Source organism: Hemicordylus capensis, chromosome 5 (genome assembly GCF_027244095.1).
Source record: "Hemicordylus capensis ecotype Gifberg chromosome 5, rHemCap1.1.pri, whole genome shotgun sequence".
NCBI classification, from domain to species: domain Eukaryota; kingdom Metazoa; phylum Chordata; class Lepidosauria; order Squamata; family Cordylidae; genus Hemicordylus; species Hemicordylus capensis.
In genome coordinates, this window is record NC_069661.1 from 208,708,287 (window position 1) to 208,726,142 (window position 17,856).

A 17,856-nucleotide genomic window follows, 5' to 3' on the forward strand; every position below is an offset into this window, starting at 1 on the left:
ATCCCTACTCTAGGCCAGTACTCTACTGGCCTCAGTATACTTCCACTACTTTTCAAAGGAAGACTGGAGCAGCGGAAGAGGACACTGCTTGGAGGCAAGGTAGGTGATGATCTGGGCCAGTGGGGGTGAAAGGTAGCGACACAGTTCTTGGCAACAGAATATTGTGAGTGGGAGAGCAATTCACATATAATGGACTGGGCCCAGAAAACCTTGCTGGCATCCCTGTCTGTAACACAGCGAGGCTATTCTTATGACCGCTGGAAAGCGGGCTAAGGGAGCCCAGCCTGCTTTCCAGCAGTCGTGAGAAACACTGGGCTCATGGGGAAGCCCAGGGGCTAGCCTGCTTAATTCCTCCTCCTCTAAAAAGGTAGCAGAGTGAGCGCTCCGCTAACCCCGTTTTCCTGATTGTGATGAGCTGTGGTGTGGCTCTGTGCCATGGCAACTCACAGACGCCCAAACAGGAGGCAACAACAAGCCTGGTGTTGGGGGTCTCTCCAGAATGCCCTGTGCACTCATGCAGGGCATCTTGGGGTGCCTCTACTGGTTCCGTGACGGAGCTGGTAATTGTGTGGGCAGCTGCCCAGGGAGGGTGGAGTGCTCATGTGCAGGGAGAGCAGGCCAAGCCTGCTCTCCCTACCAAACCCTCCTCAGCTCTCTACACTGCTCGTGTGGAGAGCCTTAGCATGTTGCTTCTAGTCTTAGTAGTGATGGCTTTGATTAGCCGAGCAATGCTGTAAGTGTGCTGCATGTACTACAGGCTACTGTGTATTGCCACCCCATCTCAAAAAGGATACTATGGTGCTGGGTGGGGGGAGTACAAAATCAGAGGGCTAGAGCAACTTGTATTTGAGGAAAGACTAGAGCATTTGAGACTTATTTAGATAACAAAGGGTAGCTACAGGGAAACATGACAGTCTTCATCAAATACCGCATTTTAGTCCTCATAAAATACTGCATTGTGTGGAGAAAAGATAGCCCCCCCCCCCCCACACACACACACCATAATACTAGAACTATGGAGTCTTCCAATAAAACTGGCTGTAGATTCAGGACAGATGAAAGAAAGTACTTCTTCAGACAACACCTATAATTTATGAAATGTACTGCCGTAAGATATGTTCACTAACTTAGATGGCTTTAATTGATAGCCCTATTCTCCATATACTGGAGTGAATAAGGTTCCCTATAGTTAATTCACTAGGCGAATAGAGCTATCAATGGTTGTTATTCATAGAAATTTGAAACTTCCAGGTGAGAGTTGCTTATACCAGTTGCCAGGAAGCAAAGGCGCTCTTACCCCAGGACTTCCGGGCTGAAGTCCAGGGCCTCCACATCTCCTAAAGGAAAGATTGTGTCGTCGAATCAGTGTTGACTTCTGGTGACCAGAGTCATGTGGCTTTCTTGGTAGAGTACAGGAGGGGTTTACCGTTACCTCTTCCTGCGCAGTGTGAGATGATGTCTTTTCAGTACCTTCCTATGTCGCTGCTGCCTGACATACGAGTTCCCATAGTTTGGGAAACATACCAGCGGGGATTCGACCCAACAGTCTCCTGCTCTCTAGGCAGGTTGCTTTCCTGCTGTGCCATTAGGTGGCTCCTACACCTCCTAGGGGCCTCCAACTTCTGCTCAGTCAATCTGGGTGGTGCTGGCCTGCCATTGTGCCAGGAAGCAGTGTGTGACTACTGCTTCAGAAATGGCGGGCGGTGGGTGGGTGGGGTGGAGTAATATGTGGAATGGGAATCTGCTGAGTTGTGTGTTGAAATGTTTCTGCTGATTCATACAGTATTTGCATAAATATACCTGTTTTATATTCTTACAGTCTTGTGAGTTCAGTTACTGTTTGTGCCCTCAAGAAACCATGTGTTAAAAATACTGTGTATGTCGAGATGTGGGTGGGGTGTGGGGGGGTGGGGTTGAAGGCTCCAAAGGCCTTTAGGTCCAGGCTCCAAAATCACCTAGGTGAACCTCTGCCAGGAAGCAGCAGTGGTAGAGGGCTATTGCCTGCCTGCCTGTCCTCCAGGCATCTGATTGGCTGTTCTGGGAAACCTGACACTGCACTTGATGGATCTTTGGCCTGACCCAGCAGAGCAGCTCTTAAACAGAAGCACTGAGCTGTGCAAGGTATATTTGTATAGTGTGAGATGTGTTGAACAAGCTAACACAAGTCTTTGTGTTTGGGCAGCATTTGGTATAATAGAGCTCAGATGCTGAAGTACGGATGATGGCATTATTGATCAAGGCCAGAGTGTAACTAACAACAATTGAAGCAGGTTATAGGTACACCTGGATACTGCTCTAGCAAATTAGTTAGTGGCATCATAGATGAAACGGATGATATTGCAGGCTTGCTTCTGGAGATCTGACTAAACAGGCAGCATCAAAGAGAAGCAGTAATTCAATTTTTTTTAAAATTGAAAATAACATCTACTGGCTGACATCCTGATTAAACTACTGAGTGGAGGTCGCATCAAAATTAACAGGACAAGTTAGTCTTGACTAGTTTGTCCTATTAATCTCAATCGAAGTCCCATTGAATAATATAGCCAGGATGTGTCAGCCACAATCTATCTGCTGGAATCTGACAGTGCTTCTTATACTATGCCATCTTGTTGCATGTGATGTATCAAATAAAATGAGAACACTGCACCACAAGAGAGCAGTCCTTGACTAGTTTAATAATATTTTCCGATACTCATGGAGTCAGTTAATATGGAGCCTTACCTTAAACTTAAAGGTATTTTAAGATGCTTTAAAATACACAGAGAAATTTTTAGAAGCTGTTTCACCTTGAAATAAAAAAGTAAAAAGACCCAGAGAAAGCTTACATTTGAAACTTAATTCTGCTTTTCTCAAGCGTGTTTTAGTTATAAATCCAATCTACACATTATGCAGAATGAAGTGGTAGAATGTACTACAATTTTAATCTGTATTGCTTCAGACTGCAGGGTGTGGACTGCATCTCTGAATGTTCTTGCTTGCAGAAGCAACCTCTCTGCACACAGTAAACTAGAACATTAGAGAGTGTGGTTTAGTGTGTCTGTCTCCATGATGTGATACTTTGCTATGTTCAGAGAGCTTTTTAATATGGAGGAGCACTAAAAAAAAATAAACACCCCACATTCGGTATAGCACATATCCCAAATTCTACGGACTCGGGACCAAACAAGAGATTATTATTATTATTATTTATATACCACCCTTCCAAAAATGGCTCAAGGTGATTTACATCAAAATAAAAACAATTAAAATCAATTAAACAATTAAAATCATTTAAAACCAACATTAAAAATTTAAAACCATACATCTAATTAAAAGCCTGGAAGAATAAATGTGTCTTCAGTGTGATTATGGAGATCTCTGAATGAATCTCCTGTCTCATTCTATTTTGGCCCTGGCATTTCCAAGATAGGGCTGACAGATTTCTGCCTGCAGCCTTGGAGAAGCCACTGCCAGTCTGTGTAGACAATACTAGCTAGATTTACCAATGGTCTGACTCAGTATATGGCAGCTTCCTATGTTCCTCCCTTCCAGCAGTTAGCTGGATCAGAACCATGGCTCTGGAGAAGCCAAAGTGCGGGGGGGAGGTTATGGTCTTTTTATTGTCATTTTCCCAATGAAAATTTAACCTCCCAAGCTCTGTGCTTGCTAAATTCTTCACACTGGGACATATAAGGAAGTACAGCTTTCATAGGAAAAATTGCACCTGGAAAGGTTTCTCATTTTTTAATTTAGACACAAAACAAAACCCCACTCCAAAATAAAAACCACCTGCCCCCCTGATACAGAGATACCTACCTCATTTGTTCTCTGCCAAAATAGAAAGATGGAAGTTTCAATTGTGGATCTCTGTCATCTCATCTAATTTGATCCCCAGTCTACCCATCTTTTCAAATAAAATATCCTAGAATTTTAACCAGCCCATAACATTCCTTTCAAAACCTAACAAACGTATCTCTACAGCTACAGTCTTACTATCTAGTAAAATCCGAGAGATCTTGAGTTTGGCAGCTAAAATGTTGGACTAGGATTGGGGAAACTGGGTTTAAATCACTGCACAGCCATGAAGTTCACTTGCTCTTAAAGAACACTTTTATTTTAGAAAGCTGTCTTTGAGGGAAAGACACAACGGAACATTGAAGTCTACATCTCCCTTTAAAATACAATTCCATAATGTTGCCTAGTAAGTGTAGGATCTTCCTTCCAGAGCTCTTTGAAAATCCAGACCAGGCTTCAGGTACTTTTAAAGGGGTCACAGTGACCAATTGGTGAGTGGAAGCTGTTGAAACATAGTCAGTGTTTCTTCTAACAAGGATTCCCAGGTGCAGTTGACTACTACTCCCATAACCCCCAAGCAAAAGCCATTGCAGCTGGGGATTTTGGGAGTTGTAGTCAACAATAACTGGGAATCCCTGTTAGAGGGAACATTCCATGGAGTGACATGATCCAACCTTTTCAGACTTCAATTTTCTCACCCCTTGGTCAGATGTGCAGTAGTGTCTGTATTCATAGGTCATGCTTGTGTCATGCATGGAGTTGTGGGGTGTGTGTGTGTCTCCACTGACAATTAGCTTGCCCCACAGGTGTGTGTGTGTTGTTGGACCCTGCAGTTACATAAAAGGCATTTTTCACATATTCAAAGTGCTTTTCTTTATTATAATTAACCAGTACACACCGCGGACAGTTGCTCATGAGCTTACCAAGCAACTGACACTTAGCAATCCCTATAGCCCCCTCCCCCTTTTTGAAAAGGAATCTGTAGCCCCCTTACCTTCTCCCCTTCCCTTTTTGGGGAGGAGGCTTTCCAGGTAAACAGGAAGCTTCCATTAAGGCCGCCTATACCAGGCCAGTACCCAATGTAAAATTCTTTGGGGGTGGAGTTGGGGGCCAAAATAAGTTGACAGTTTGCAGCCTTATATTTGTTTGTAAATTTGAGAGAGCAGAGGAAATTGGGGGGGGGGGAGACCAGGCCTGCCTTGCTTCCACCTCTTCCAACCCAGCTACAGGTCTTGCCTATACACTATTGTTGTGTAGAGGCTGCATACATTTGTGGAAGGTGGGAGAATAATTCTGAGGAAGGGAGCTGTGTGGGGAAGGCATTCAGAGGAAATGGGTATAGGAATGGGGATTTGACTCTTTTAAAATTAAGAAACAATCTGTTATATTTTGAGATGGTAAGGGGGGTGGACATTAATGTGAAATATATAGGGTGTCCTCCAGAAACCTAATGTGGTACAAGGCTCGCTTCCCCAAAATGCATTTTGTTTCCTTGGGACCCTTTGATATTTTTTCTGGTACCATCCCCACTCTAGTTTCATCTAAATAGAGCTTGGCTGAGAATCTGGCTTCATATAATTGCATCTTGGCTGGGGAGAGGACTGTAGCTCAATGGCAGAGCACATGTTTTCTATGTAGAATGTCCCAGGTTAAATCCTTGACATTGCCAGGTACAATGGGGAAAGACCCCTGTCTGAACCATAGAGAGCTGTTTCCAGTCAGCATAGACAGTACTGAGTAAATTGACCAATGGTTTAAATCGGTATAAGGCAGCTTCGTATTGGAGTTAAATGATATGGTGTCAGCATTTCTTCTGGAACTTTCTAAGTTTGCTTCAAAAGTCAATGTTCATCACATGTATCATAAAAGAAGCTATAACCTTTCACTGCTTTGAAGGGGGAACATTTGCCTGTTCTTGGTTGTTGTTGCAGCTTTTGACTTTTATTTTTTTTTATACACATCTACGGAATGTGCAAGTTCATTATTTCTAGAATCAAATTGGTGTGACTAGTCGGGTTCCTCACATGACATCAAAGCTACACACAATCTGGTAAGTTCAGAAATAGGTTTTTAAACCTCCTCCACCAAACTCCTTTTTTAAAGAAAGAAAACATCCACCCACAACCCATTGCAATGTGACCTGATTTGCATCTACTGCTATTGACAACTCACACTGGAGCACTTGAAAGCAATTCTGTATCTGTACCGAAGCAGCACTAGTGATGTCAGTCATCATAAATGACATGGCTAGGATGAATATATTTCCAAGGCCAGGGAAGGCCCATAGGAAAAGGAGAGGGGGTGGGTAGTAAAATGGAACTGTAAGCCATGTCCTGTGCTGAAGAGAAAGAACTTATGAATGTTTAATAAAGTTTTCTGGGGATGAGATCCTATTAATAAGCTTGAGTGGTCAGAGGGACAGGTATTGTGTTCGTTACTATAGCATCACCTAGCTTGAGATATGTGTGTGAGAGAGAGATACAGGAAGAAAGCAGGGAAAGAGGATAAGCAAGTTATAGTGCGGTTCAGTTGGATGCACAGGCAGAAGCACAAGGTCCAGCATCACCAACCTCCAGGTGCATCCCTTTACATTAGCATCTTCCTTTCATAATTATCAGCCGTGGAACAATAGATACAAAACAGAGCTGCAGCAATCCTGCTTGAGCTACTTGGCAGTTCTTGGGAGACTCACTGAATTTTCACCTGGACATTTTGGAGGATTATCATAGATCATAGATACTTGCTGGAGCGTCCAGTCACCGTCCAGGGATATATATTAAAGGCAATTTTAAAATCTGGGGGGAAACTGACAATGGCAACAAGCAAATGCTAAACTAAAGGATTTATTTTAAAAGGAAGACAAGATGCCTTTTGAGGTATTTAATGCATTAAGGGAGAGATTTTTAAAGCCTGGGAAGAAAGAGGTGAAGAATACTGTTAGCGACTCACTGGGACACATCCAAAGGTAAAAAATCTGGTGTAAACTTCCAAGGCAGAGTTGTTTGGGGTTTTTTTAAAAGATAATGAAAGGCAGCTTAGAATTACCCTTGGAAAGAGAGAATATAAGCCGCATATGCAGGGAGAAAATCTAGTCATAATTATTGGAGAAAATCTAGTCATAATTACTAATCAATTAATGTACTGCTAAATATGTCCAGAAAGGTACTATGAAGTTTTTTTTAATGCAAAAATTGATATGATTTATAACTATACCTTGTTTTAGGAATAATGATGGCTGTGCAAAGTGCAATATGTACATCATCTTAAAATATGAGTAGCTGCAATTACAAAATTAGTTTCATTTAAACTGGTGTGGACATGGATGGGATTAGTGCCTTGAGCTTCAACACATTTAGCTGGATCATCCAATTAAATGTTAGTGAACTTAATTCAGCACAAGTGTGCGAAGTATTTCAAACTGCATTACTTTAAATATAAGTCTTTAACCTGTTAGTTTAACTGGATGATGTCAATCTAAAATATGCCTGAATATTAAGAAAGGGGTAACCATATGACACTTAACAAGTGTTAATTACATTTTTTAATGATTTGAAACTTTTTATGATGTGTTTTCTTTTCATTTACATATAGCAATTGTCTTGTTAATAACTATGTGTAAATGTAAAGAAAAGACTTCATTAAAAGTTTCAAATCAATCAGAAATATAATTTAAGCCCACAGAAATATCTACCTTTTGTAATCAGTGAAACTTTTCATTTAGCAACCAAGTACATATTTTGGCTGACTTGATACGGAAAAATACTTAAAGCAGTTGCATTGAAATTGAAAGGACAAGTTAGGCATTGCCTAATGTTTCCTTTTAATTTCAATGGGACTACTTTGAGTAATCTTCTTCATGTCAGCCACTGATTACAATGTTAACCTTATTGTCCTGTTTTTCTATCATTCATTTCATAAAACAGCCCAATTACATGTGTTGATAAAGCACTATTCCCTTTGAAAAACCACTAACTGGACTTGTACAGAATGCATACACTATACTATAATGCTACAATCCATATGTATAATGAATTATTTATACTTTGTAGATGTACAGAAATGATGCATCATTTTCCATATTGTCCTGGGTAGCCTATATTTAGTTAATATCCTGGGTAGGATATTATTAGGATATCCTAACTGGGCAGCCTCTTTTAAAGGTACAGTTTGGTGCCTTTCTTTTTGGAGCAACTCATAAATGATTAAGAGAAAACAAACTAACCAACTATCTCTAGCTATATCATAGAATTGCAGTATCACTCTGCAGTTGTAGACAAACAAATCTTTAAAATATATCTTGTCTCACATGATACGTTCTAATGGTATATCAAGATAGGCAGATAAACATTTCATAACAGGCTACATGGAAAGCATTATGTGTAAAAGGAGGGGCAGTCACTGCATATAATGATGACATTTTGATTAGGTTAAGGAACAATATTTTAAAATAAGGTATATCCCTATTGGTTGAAGGCATTAAGAGTTGCAGAACTGATTGAGTTTCCAGGGTTATTTTTAACTCTCCCCAGCTTACCTTGGTAAATGTCATTTTCTGGTCTTTCCCCTCCTAACTTTCATGGAAGTTAGGAAGACATCTGGACTGTGAAATTTGGTATTTCACAAGCCTCCCAAGTTATCAGTTATTACTAGTAATATAATTGTCAACAATCACAGTGAGTTTACTGTGACACATGAATGATGATCTATCCATGGATGATTGTGCCCTGTGCCTTGTCTTTTCTGATGGTAGGATAAGTAGGGCAGACCTTTGAATTCTGGCACCTTTGCCAAAATATTAAAATAGTGCTCAGCTCTGTACTGGATAATTTCTTCCCTTGAGGACCTCCCTTGACTCATGAGATCTCTCCATGTCCAGAAAGGCTAGGAGGTCTTTTATTAGCACCAGAGGTGCACCTAGGTAATTTTGGAGCCTGGACCTAAAAGCCTTTGGAGGGCCCCCACTCCCCTGCAAATTAAGCAGCATCATGCTCCGCCAGGCAACCACACTAACCAGGACAGACTAAAGAGGATTTGCGGGCCTCCAGGGGCTGTGGAGGCCCTGGACTTTGGCCCCAAAGTCCAGGGGGTAAGAGCGCCTCTGATTAGCACAAGGGAAATGGAAGTGGCCAAGCAAACTCATCTCCTCTATGTTTGGAGTAGTAGTTTGAGAGATCCACTACTGGTTCAAGAGTGGTAGTGGTTCAAGAAACCAACAAATCCCCATCCAGCTGTGAAGCTCACTGAATTACTTGGGCCTAATCACTTACCTCCCTACCTAACACCTTCAGGGGTGTTATGAGGACAAAGTAACCATGCACACTGCCCCTTGGAGAAAAGCAAGATATAAATGCAATGAATAAATGCTGAATCCCAATATTTTGCTGCTGCTTTTTCATCTTGATATAACTGTGCTGGATACTTTGCTCAGATCCTCTGTCTCTCTGCCTGCTGCAATGTTTCCTGCAATATCAAGCCCATCTCTTTTCTTTTAATCCTGTTGTTCCCGAGTAACTGATGTGAGAACCTAGCAGTACTAGGAATGGTAAGTGTCTTTCCACCTGCCGCAAAAGCACCACTTTTGAAGTGCTGCTTTTTAGTCACGTAGGTTGGATCCATATAGTAGGATGACCAGCTCACAATATGGGGGGGCGGGGTATCCAGACTAGTTAGGCATGACTAAGCACCACTGAAATCAATGAAACAAGTTAATAATGAACCGAAGAATATAATCAGAGCCTTGCTGCATCAGGCCCAAGGCCAATCTAGTCCAGCATCCTGTGTGCCACAGTGGCCCACCAGATGCCTCTGGGATGCTCACAACCAGGAGATGAAGGCATGCCCCTTCTCCTGTCATTGCTCGCCGGCAGCTGGTATTGAGCGGCAGTCCAGATACTACTTAATTTAAATGGAACTTTCTCATGACTAACCCTGGATGCTGCCCAGGGTTTACTTTCAATTCACTAGTCATGAGGTAGGCTGGATATTAGTTGAAAACTATGTATTCATATAATTATTTTTTAAATTATTCAGACTCTTTTTTTTAAGGCTCTGAGAGGCCTGGGGGATGAATATTAATTTGAGCCCCTCTCTGTACCTCACCCCACTTTTTCTGTGCAGCTTCCTTTATCGATGCAATATCTTTTTCTAGGTTGCAATGTTCAGTTTATCAATGTTGGTGCAGCCTTTTCTATGGATAAGACCTGGGACAATTGTCCCTCTCACCAAAAGGGTCTCAAAGTGCTGAATTTTAGGAATTCATTAAAATTCTTGTAAAAATTTTGCAGTCACTAAATTTCAGTATGAATATCCTGTATTGACTAGAATATAATTAAGACTGAGCTGTAGGTTTTAGACATGGGTATTGACTGGTTCTGTTCTTGGGTTAGGTTTAGAGATCACAAATATGAATAGTTTTCTGGTTGGATTAGGCAATTAACTGCAAGTTTCTTGGGACATTGTCACTCCTCCCCTTCTTTTGTGTGTTATAGTATTGTGTAGACACTGTTGGTGCTATGTGTAGAACTCTTGTCACATCTCAGCCAGGCATCATGTAGATAAGCTGAAAGAGGCTTAGTTTCAAATGATCTAGAAGTGCCCCAAGGAATTTTATTTCTGCATCATAAATAAGAAAGAACCAGCAACTGATAACTTATACTGTTATAAGCTTGACAAAAAGAAGAATCTACATCTTGAACAAGAATGAAAATGCCACTCCCAAGAATCGCTGAATGCTGATGTTAACTACATGCAGGAATTTACTGATGCACAAAGTGGCTGTTCACACAAGCAGCCCTGCCTGGGTTTGCGCAGCCCGATGTGTGAATCACTGGGATGATCGCAGATCCCAGCACTGCCCTACTGGGCAGCCCAGGAATTTCCCCAGGCAAGCGCACCCATCTACCAGGAAGCCCAGTCATGTGTCTGCTTGGGCTGCCCAGCTTGAGGGGGCAATCCTCAAATGGAGGGGGAATCCCTCCATTTATTTATTTATTTTTATTTTGTATATATATAAACTGCTTTAGGAACCTTTGTTGAAAAGCACTATATAAATATCCGTGTGTGTAAGTTAAAGTAATGCACCATGCTCCTCGTGCAGTGCATTATGGGATTTCTGAAGGCCAGACAGTATTTCCTGGCCTCCATAATGCTGAACTGCTTGCTGCAATAGCGATCATGTGCTTGGTGGCGTGGTGTGGTGCGGCAAAACATAAGAACAGCCATGCTGGATCAGGCCCAAGGCCCATCCAGTTCAGCATGCTGATTCACACCGTGGCCTACCTGATGCCTCTCGGACGCCCACAGGCATGAGGTGAGGGCATGCCCTCCTGCTGTTGCTCCCCTACAGGAAATTGTGTGGAGGGAGGGAGGGAGGTATACTTCTGCTTTCCCACCAACCCTCCCTAGCCGCCAGGGATTTCAGTTGTGTGAATGACTTTATTGACTTGTTAGGACTGACTAAACAAGCTCTTTAAAGGGTATCAAAATACAGTTTTGACCTTAGAAAATAATACAGAAATTTTCCAAATTATGCAAAATTCAATTTGAAGCCTTTCCTGAATCTCGCTTAGCTTATCCTTCTTTCCTCATTTCCTGATACTGCTACTATCCCTTGCTCATTATTATCAACTAGTTGAACAGCATCTGCACCACTAGTCTCTCCTCACTGCTTTCCCCCTCTCCCTTCTGCCCCAATCTATTCCCAGTCATTTTCGCCCGCTGGCCGCCTCCTTTGCCAGGGCCCCCGCCATCTCCACCGCTCTCCCCCCTCCCAGCCCCCATGCCCACCACAACAGCCCAGTTGCTGTGCCAGCCTCTGCCCGGCCATTTTCGGGAGCCTGCCACCCACCCAGCCAGGCTCCTCTTGGTGGCGCGGCTCAGCCACCTGCCGCCTCTTCTCCTCTCGCCACCCCTTGCTAGCCGCCCCCAGCCACAGGAGCAGCACCCCCTCGGCCTCCTCCTCTGGGCTCCTCCAACCCCCGATCAATGTTTCCCTCAGTCCCAAACTCTCACAGTGTGTCGCAAGAGTTCCGCTGCCAAATCCTGGGCACACATGGTCCCAAGAGAATTACATATATAGGTATCCGGCATCTCTCTCCCCCTCATCCTTGTCTTCTTACCGGTAGACTGTCAGTCCTCTGGCAGGGGAACCACTTTGTTGCTGCTGCTATTGCTATTTTACAGGGTCTAGCACTCTCCTGGTGCCCTGTAGATGTTAAGCACAAGTAATAATAGCAAAGTGTTCTTCTATGATTTTACACATACTCTCTCCATCCATCATGTCCTCAGCTAGGCAACAATGGATAAAGAAACAGGGATTGAGCCTAGGAGCCCTATCAGATCTTTTCCTGACTATTTCCTGATTTAATGGCTCCTGAAAAGCCATGGGCTGCTTCTTTTTATGCTGCTAAATCTTTTTTTATGGGTAAACCACTTTGAGAACTGAGAAACAGTATACAAATAATAGCAGTAATAGTAATGAATGTGTTGAGTTCAGCAGCAACGCAATATAAGTGCATTACATTATATTTTATGATTTTTCCACACACTTAGCTAAGGCTATAATATGCTGATGTTATATATATATAATGTGAACTATGAAAATATCTGAGCCAAGCCATTCTTACCAGTGAGCTTGTGCTTAGAAGTCAGGGAGAAGAATCGCTTTTCTGAGCTAGGGCCTCGCAAATTGTTAATCAACCTCAGCTCCAAGGCATCATCACTGCAGATATACAGCTCTACCCAAATCTGCTCATACTGAACATAGACCCCTTTCCCATTGCAGCTGTGGTGACATCTCATCCAAGGCATAGCTTGCTTAGGAGTCAAAATGAAGTAGAAGCCCACTGTGTCAAGCTAATAATTTTTGAAAGGTCAGAGAAGAAGAGCAAAGAGGAGGTTGTAGGACAGAACACGGTGTGGTTGTTGTCCTTGGATTCTATAAGCCTCAAGGGTGTCCCAGCTGGCAACCTAAATATTTTTGTCAGTTCCTTTGACAGCTGCTGCTCACAGACTTAATTAGGGGCCAATTATACAAGACCAAAAGAAAAAGAATGTGTTTGAACAGATAAACTGGTTAGACCCTAATTAGGACTAGCCATGTATGGCCAAGGGCACTGTTGCTTGTGACAGATGTTAAGGGATTGCTCCACTAGACAAACTTTTTCACCTGAATTTTGATGCCATGTGCATTTACGATTGATGTCTATGCACCTGCATAACACTGTACTTGGAACAGTCACTATACATTCTTTTAAAACTATCTTTTTGAAAGTAAAGCAGATCAGGATTTAGTGGCTGGTAGTGGGGTCCAAAATAAGCATGCCTGGGCTTGATTGTGATCAGAGGCGCTCTTATCCCTGGACTTTGGGGCCGAAGTCAAGGGCCTCCACACCCCTGAGGGCCCCCAAATTATCTTTAGTCTGTCCTGGGTGGCGTGGTTTGTGCCCTCAAGAACCTATGTGTTTTTTTAAAAAAGATCCTTAAATTGCAGGGGCGGGGCTCCAAAGGCCTTTAGGTCCAGGCTCCAAAATTACCTCTGATTGTGATGCTTTGGAATTTAGCCATTGGCTGTGGAATCAATGTGCTGGAAGATGCTTTATAGATCATCTGGTTCAGCCCCTTGCTCTAAAACGAGATGTTGTATATCTAGAACACAACCTCACAATCTGTTATTGAAAAACTCCAAAGTTCTACACTGTCCAGAAGCAGCTAACTCCATTGTTAAAGTGTGCCTGTTATTTAACCCAGTCAACATCAGGTCAAACTAAATGAAATGTTTAATGTGTGTTTCCAGATAGCTGTCGGATTGGGAAAAATTTCCAAGATTGAATGCTTCTCCATACAACTAAATAAAATAAAATAAAATAAAATAGAAAAGTAGATGTGTGGAAGATGTGTGATTCCTGACACACCACTTCTTCTCTATGCACAGGGTTGCTTTTCTTTTCTTTTCTTAATATGGTGAAGCATTTGATCATGTGAGCCCTCGCTTGCACACTGAAGTAGTATAGCCCATGCATAGGTTTTCCATCTCTTCTGTTGTGTAAAAGTTGGGCCCTACTAGCCATCTGTGTTCATTGGATAAACATCTGTAGGGAATCTTGAAGAATGAAGTATAAAGCAAGAGTCGGGGCTGATGTCAAGAATCAGCATTGCTGGGCCCACTGCTGAACCCTGAAACCACTTCTGTGCCCATAGCCTTTGTGTGGTGTAAGCAGAACTGTGTCTTGCACCCCTGCTAACTGAGCAAAGGCACACCTTTTAAAAGTGGTAATTCTCCTTATTTAGCAGGGAGAGAGCAACTGGCCTTATCCATTCCCAGCACAGCTTTTTCTGTTGTCTATCTTATGTCTCTTTTTAAGATTGTGAGCCCTTTGGAGACAGGGAGCCATTTTATTTATGTCTATATAAACGGCTTTGGGAACTTTTGTTGAAAAGTAGTATATAAATATACATCGTATTCAGATCTCATCTTTTGTGGTATGCTGATTTTTGGCTCAATCATTAACAAGCTGTCTTCAATCCTGATTTAGTTTTGAAGTGGCCAGTAGGACCTGAGTTCTGGTTTGATGTTCTTTGGCCAGGATGGCCAGCTTTGTAAATGTTGACCTTTGAGGGTCTGAATTCACTATCAGTTGCTATGTCCTCTAGCAAGTTGTCACTGAGAGCTGCTATCTCTGTCAAGCTGTAAATCATCTTTTCTTCATCAGAGGGTTCAAGGCCTGTGGGTGATGGATAGCTGTTGACCTAGAAAGTGTATCTGCTATTAGCATATCTTTGACTTTTGTGTAGACTATTTCAATTGGGCGGGGGGATATTTTTGTAGTTGTAACAGCATTCTATGTAGTTTGTTGGAGCCTTGCCAATAGTCCTCAAGAAAGTAGCTTCCAAAGATTTATTATTGGATTGGACTCTCACCTGGGTGCCATATGCATACTGATGAAACATAGCAGAGACTATTGCAAGGAGTTCCTTTTCAATCTGTGTGTAATTGTTTCCTGCTTGTGTCAGTGCTCTTGAGGCAAAGACAATAGGTTGCTTTTGTTGAAAGAGGTATGCTCCTAACCCATCTTTGGATGCATCAGCCTGGATTTCAAGCTGTTCAGCAGGGTCAGAATATCTCAGTACAGGAGCTGTTGTGATGGCCCGCTTGAGCTTGTCCAGAGCATCTTGTTTTTCAGGTCCCTACAGAGGCGTAACTAGGGAAAATAGCACCTAGGGCAAGCACTGAAATTGCACCCCTGTCCAAACAGGAATGATGGGACTTGTAGTCAACAATATCTGGAAATCCCTGTTAAAAGGAACACTGTACCATCTAGACATGGTTGTTGATCAAAACCTGAAAACATGAGCCATCTCTGTAAAAGACTTAGAACAACAGTCAGGAGTTATGCGAGGATTCCAAGTGTCATTTTCTCTGTCTCATCTCATTCTTTAAAAAACATGACTTTGTCCTAGAGGATCACCTACCCAAACAGCCACTAGCAAAATAGGGGAAGAAGAAGGTGGTGGTGGGGTGTGTGTGTCTATAAACCAGTGAATGATTCCTGCCAGCCTTTGTCTTATGATGACTGTTGGCTCATGATGGGGTATATGTGTGGTATATTCACCACACTAGAGCTTACTTTGACACCAGGAGGAAGGAGGATACATTAGTTTGCCACACTAGACAGAGGCATTTGCAGCAGGAGCAGACAGCCAAGTTCTTCCAGGGCCAAAACCAGCCCCTGCCAGACTAAGAAATCATTGTAATTTGCCCCTTCCTGTCACAAGCAGTGTGCTGTTCTTTTATTATTGACTCTAACTCTCAGATATCCCAGTCATGGATGGAAAATTCAGGGTCAATTTACAAGAGACACATTTTCTACATGGAAGTTTCTTCTGTGCAGGTGTTGTGCAGAAACCCATATATAGTGACCGCCAGGGGCATAGCAAGGTTGGAATGGGTCAAGATGAGATTTTAAAATGGGCCCCCAGCCCCTCAAAGTCCAGGGCCTCCACACACCCCAGGCCCCCAAGGATTTAAGTCTGATATTTCAAAATAAGTATGCTGCCTGGAAATACATTTCACTGAATACACACATGCACACTTATATAGTGATATACATTGAGTACTATATATTTGTGCTACTTTTAATGCCTAGAACACACTAGCAACGCTAATTATTAAAATGGCCCCCTCGCTGCAGATTAGCAAAGGAGACTTTCAACCATGCAGCCTATGTTTGTTTTCTCAAAATAAAATAAAATAAAAGCACAACACATGCTTCACAGTTCTCACCCAGACCTTCTGGGTTGCAAAACAACTTGAACACAAGTGCATTTATGAATGAATGAATGAAAATAAATAAAATATACTTGTTCCAGAAGTTTTTGTAATTTTCTGCCCTGAAACAAGCCACTTATAGGCCTTTTTAGATAGTTTTTGTTTTTAAAGCCAGCACATTTTTCAGTCTGTTTTAAATTAAATATTCAGAGACTTCTCAGTCTCGCCCCACCCACCCCCATATCAAAGCCCTATGGCAAGCAGATTCCTATAGGGGTGGTGGGACCACAAAAAGGAATTCACAGCCTACCTGGCAAAAGCTGTGCTGGATGGTCTGGGCAGAGGGTCTGCTGCTGCTGCAGAGAACTCTGCCTGTTTCCTCCTTCCAGGCTTGCTTGGCCTGCCAAGTACAGGCTTCAGGGAGCCCTACTCGGAGGCCTCTCTGGAAGCCCTGCCCACCCACCGATCAGCTGAGAGGCGGGGAGAGAAGAGCTCTGCAGTTTGCAGGCCTTGCCGATCCTAGGCCTCGTGGATCAACCGGAGCTGGAGGCAAGTGGCTGAGGAGCCCTGGGGCTGGGCAGGTGGGCAATGGGGTGGGGGTGGCAGGAACTGGTGGGGCGCCCCCACCTCAGTGGCGCCTAGAGCACATGCCCTGCCTGCCTCCACCAGTTCCGCCTATGGGTCCCTATTGCCAGATAAAGTCCTTCCTCAGCAACATCCTCAGTAGTCCTGACAGACTGGATTCATTTGGGATACATTGTGCTAAGTACTGGATGGTTCCCAGAAGTCTTTATAGGCCCCTTTTGTCTTGTTGATGGCTTCTACTTTGTCTTCATCAGGCTTGACTCCATCTTTTGAGAAGCTATAGCCCATGTACTTGACACTACCAACCAAAAATTGAATCTTGTCTTTCTTTAACTTAATGCCTTTCTTACATGCTGGAATGCTGCCTTCTCTTTGCATGCATTGTAATTTCTCCAGCCATTTCCATAACTTGGAAGCTTGTTATAGCTCTTGCTCTGCAGATATAGCAATAGCACTTAGCACTTACATTTATATACCGCTCTATAGCCGAAGCTCTCTAAGCGGTTTACAATGATTGAGCATATTGCCCCCAACATTCTGGGTACTCATTTTACCGACCTCGGAAGGATGGAAGGCTGAGTCAACCTTGAGCCCCTGGTCAGGATCGAACTTGTAACCTTCTGGTTACAGGGCGGCAGTTTTACCACTGCGCCACCAGGGGCTCATCAATGGCTTGTGCTAGGGTGAGAGAAGGATTTTCTAAAAGCTTCTCCTTTAGTGTGATATCAGTAATCACAAAAATAATTTTGTCCCTTAGCAGATCCAAATTCACAATGTTGTGCTATGTTGCTGAGCTCTATGACAAAGCCATCTATGCCTGCAGCTTCATCATATTTAGTTTGCCAGGACATGTACCTTTCAAAGACAGAATTTTTTCTGGGCTCACAATAGTTCTTAAAAACTGTTAGTACTTCTGCAAGAGTTTTGTTATTGGGGTCTGCAAAAACACCTTGAATACTATTGTAAACTTCCATGGCTTTCCCCACTAAATATGAAGCATCACTGCAATCGCGTAGTCTTCTGACTCCCTCTCTTTCTTTGTGACTGGAGAAACAGCTTAAGTTGCTGCTCCCATCTCTTCCAATTTTCTCCCAAATCTTCATTGAAAGACAGGGCTGCTGGAGGCATAAAGTGGTCCATTTTTGGCTATAGGCAGTCTGCAATCACTGGTTTATTTAGCTGGTGACCAATGGAATAAACAAACCAGCTTATGGCACCGTGGCCATAATGGG

The 17,856-nt window shown here is 42.8% G+C and overlaps 1 protein-coding gene across 2 annotated transcripts in view; it reads left to right on the forward strand.

Moving 5' to 3' along the window:
• Positions 1-6,638: 6,638 nt before the first annotated feature.
• Positions 6,639-17,856, forward strand: part of SLC17A8 (solute carrier family 17 member 8) — a 41,586-nt gene continuing 30,368 nt past the window's right edge. For both annotated transcript variants that reach the window (XM_053256514.1, XM_053256516.1), the window contains exon 1: positions 6,639-6,739. In XM_053256514.1, the coding sequence (XP_053112489.1) occupies positions 6,639-6,739 (101 nt within the window). The remainder of the gene's footprint in view (positions 6,740-17,856) is intronic.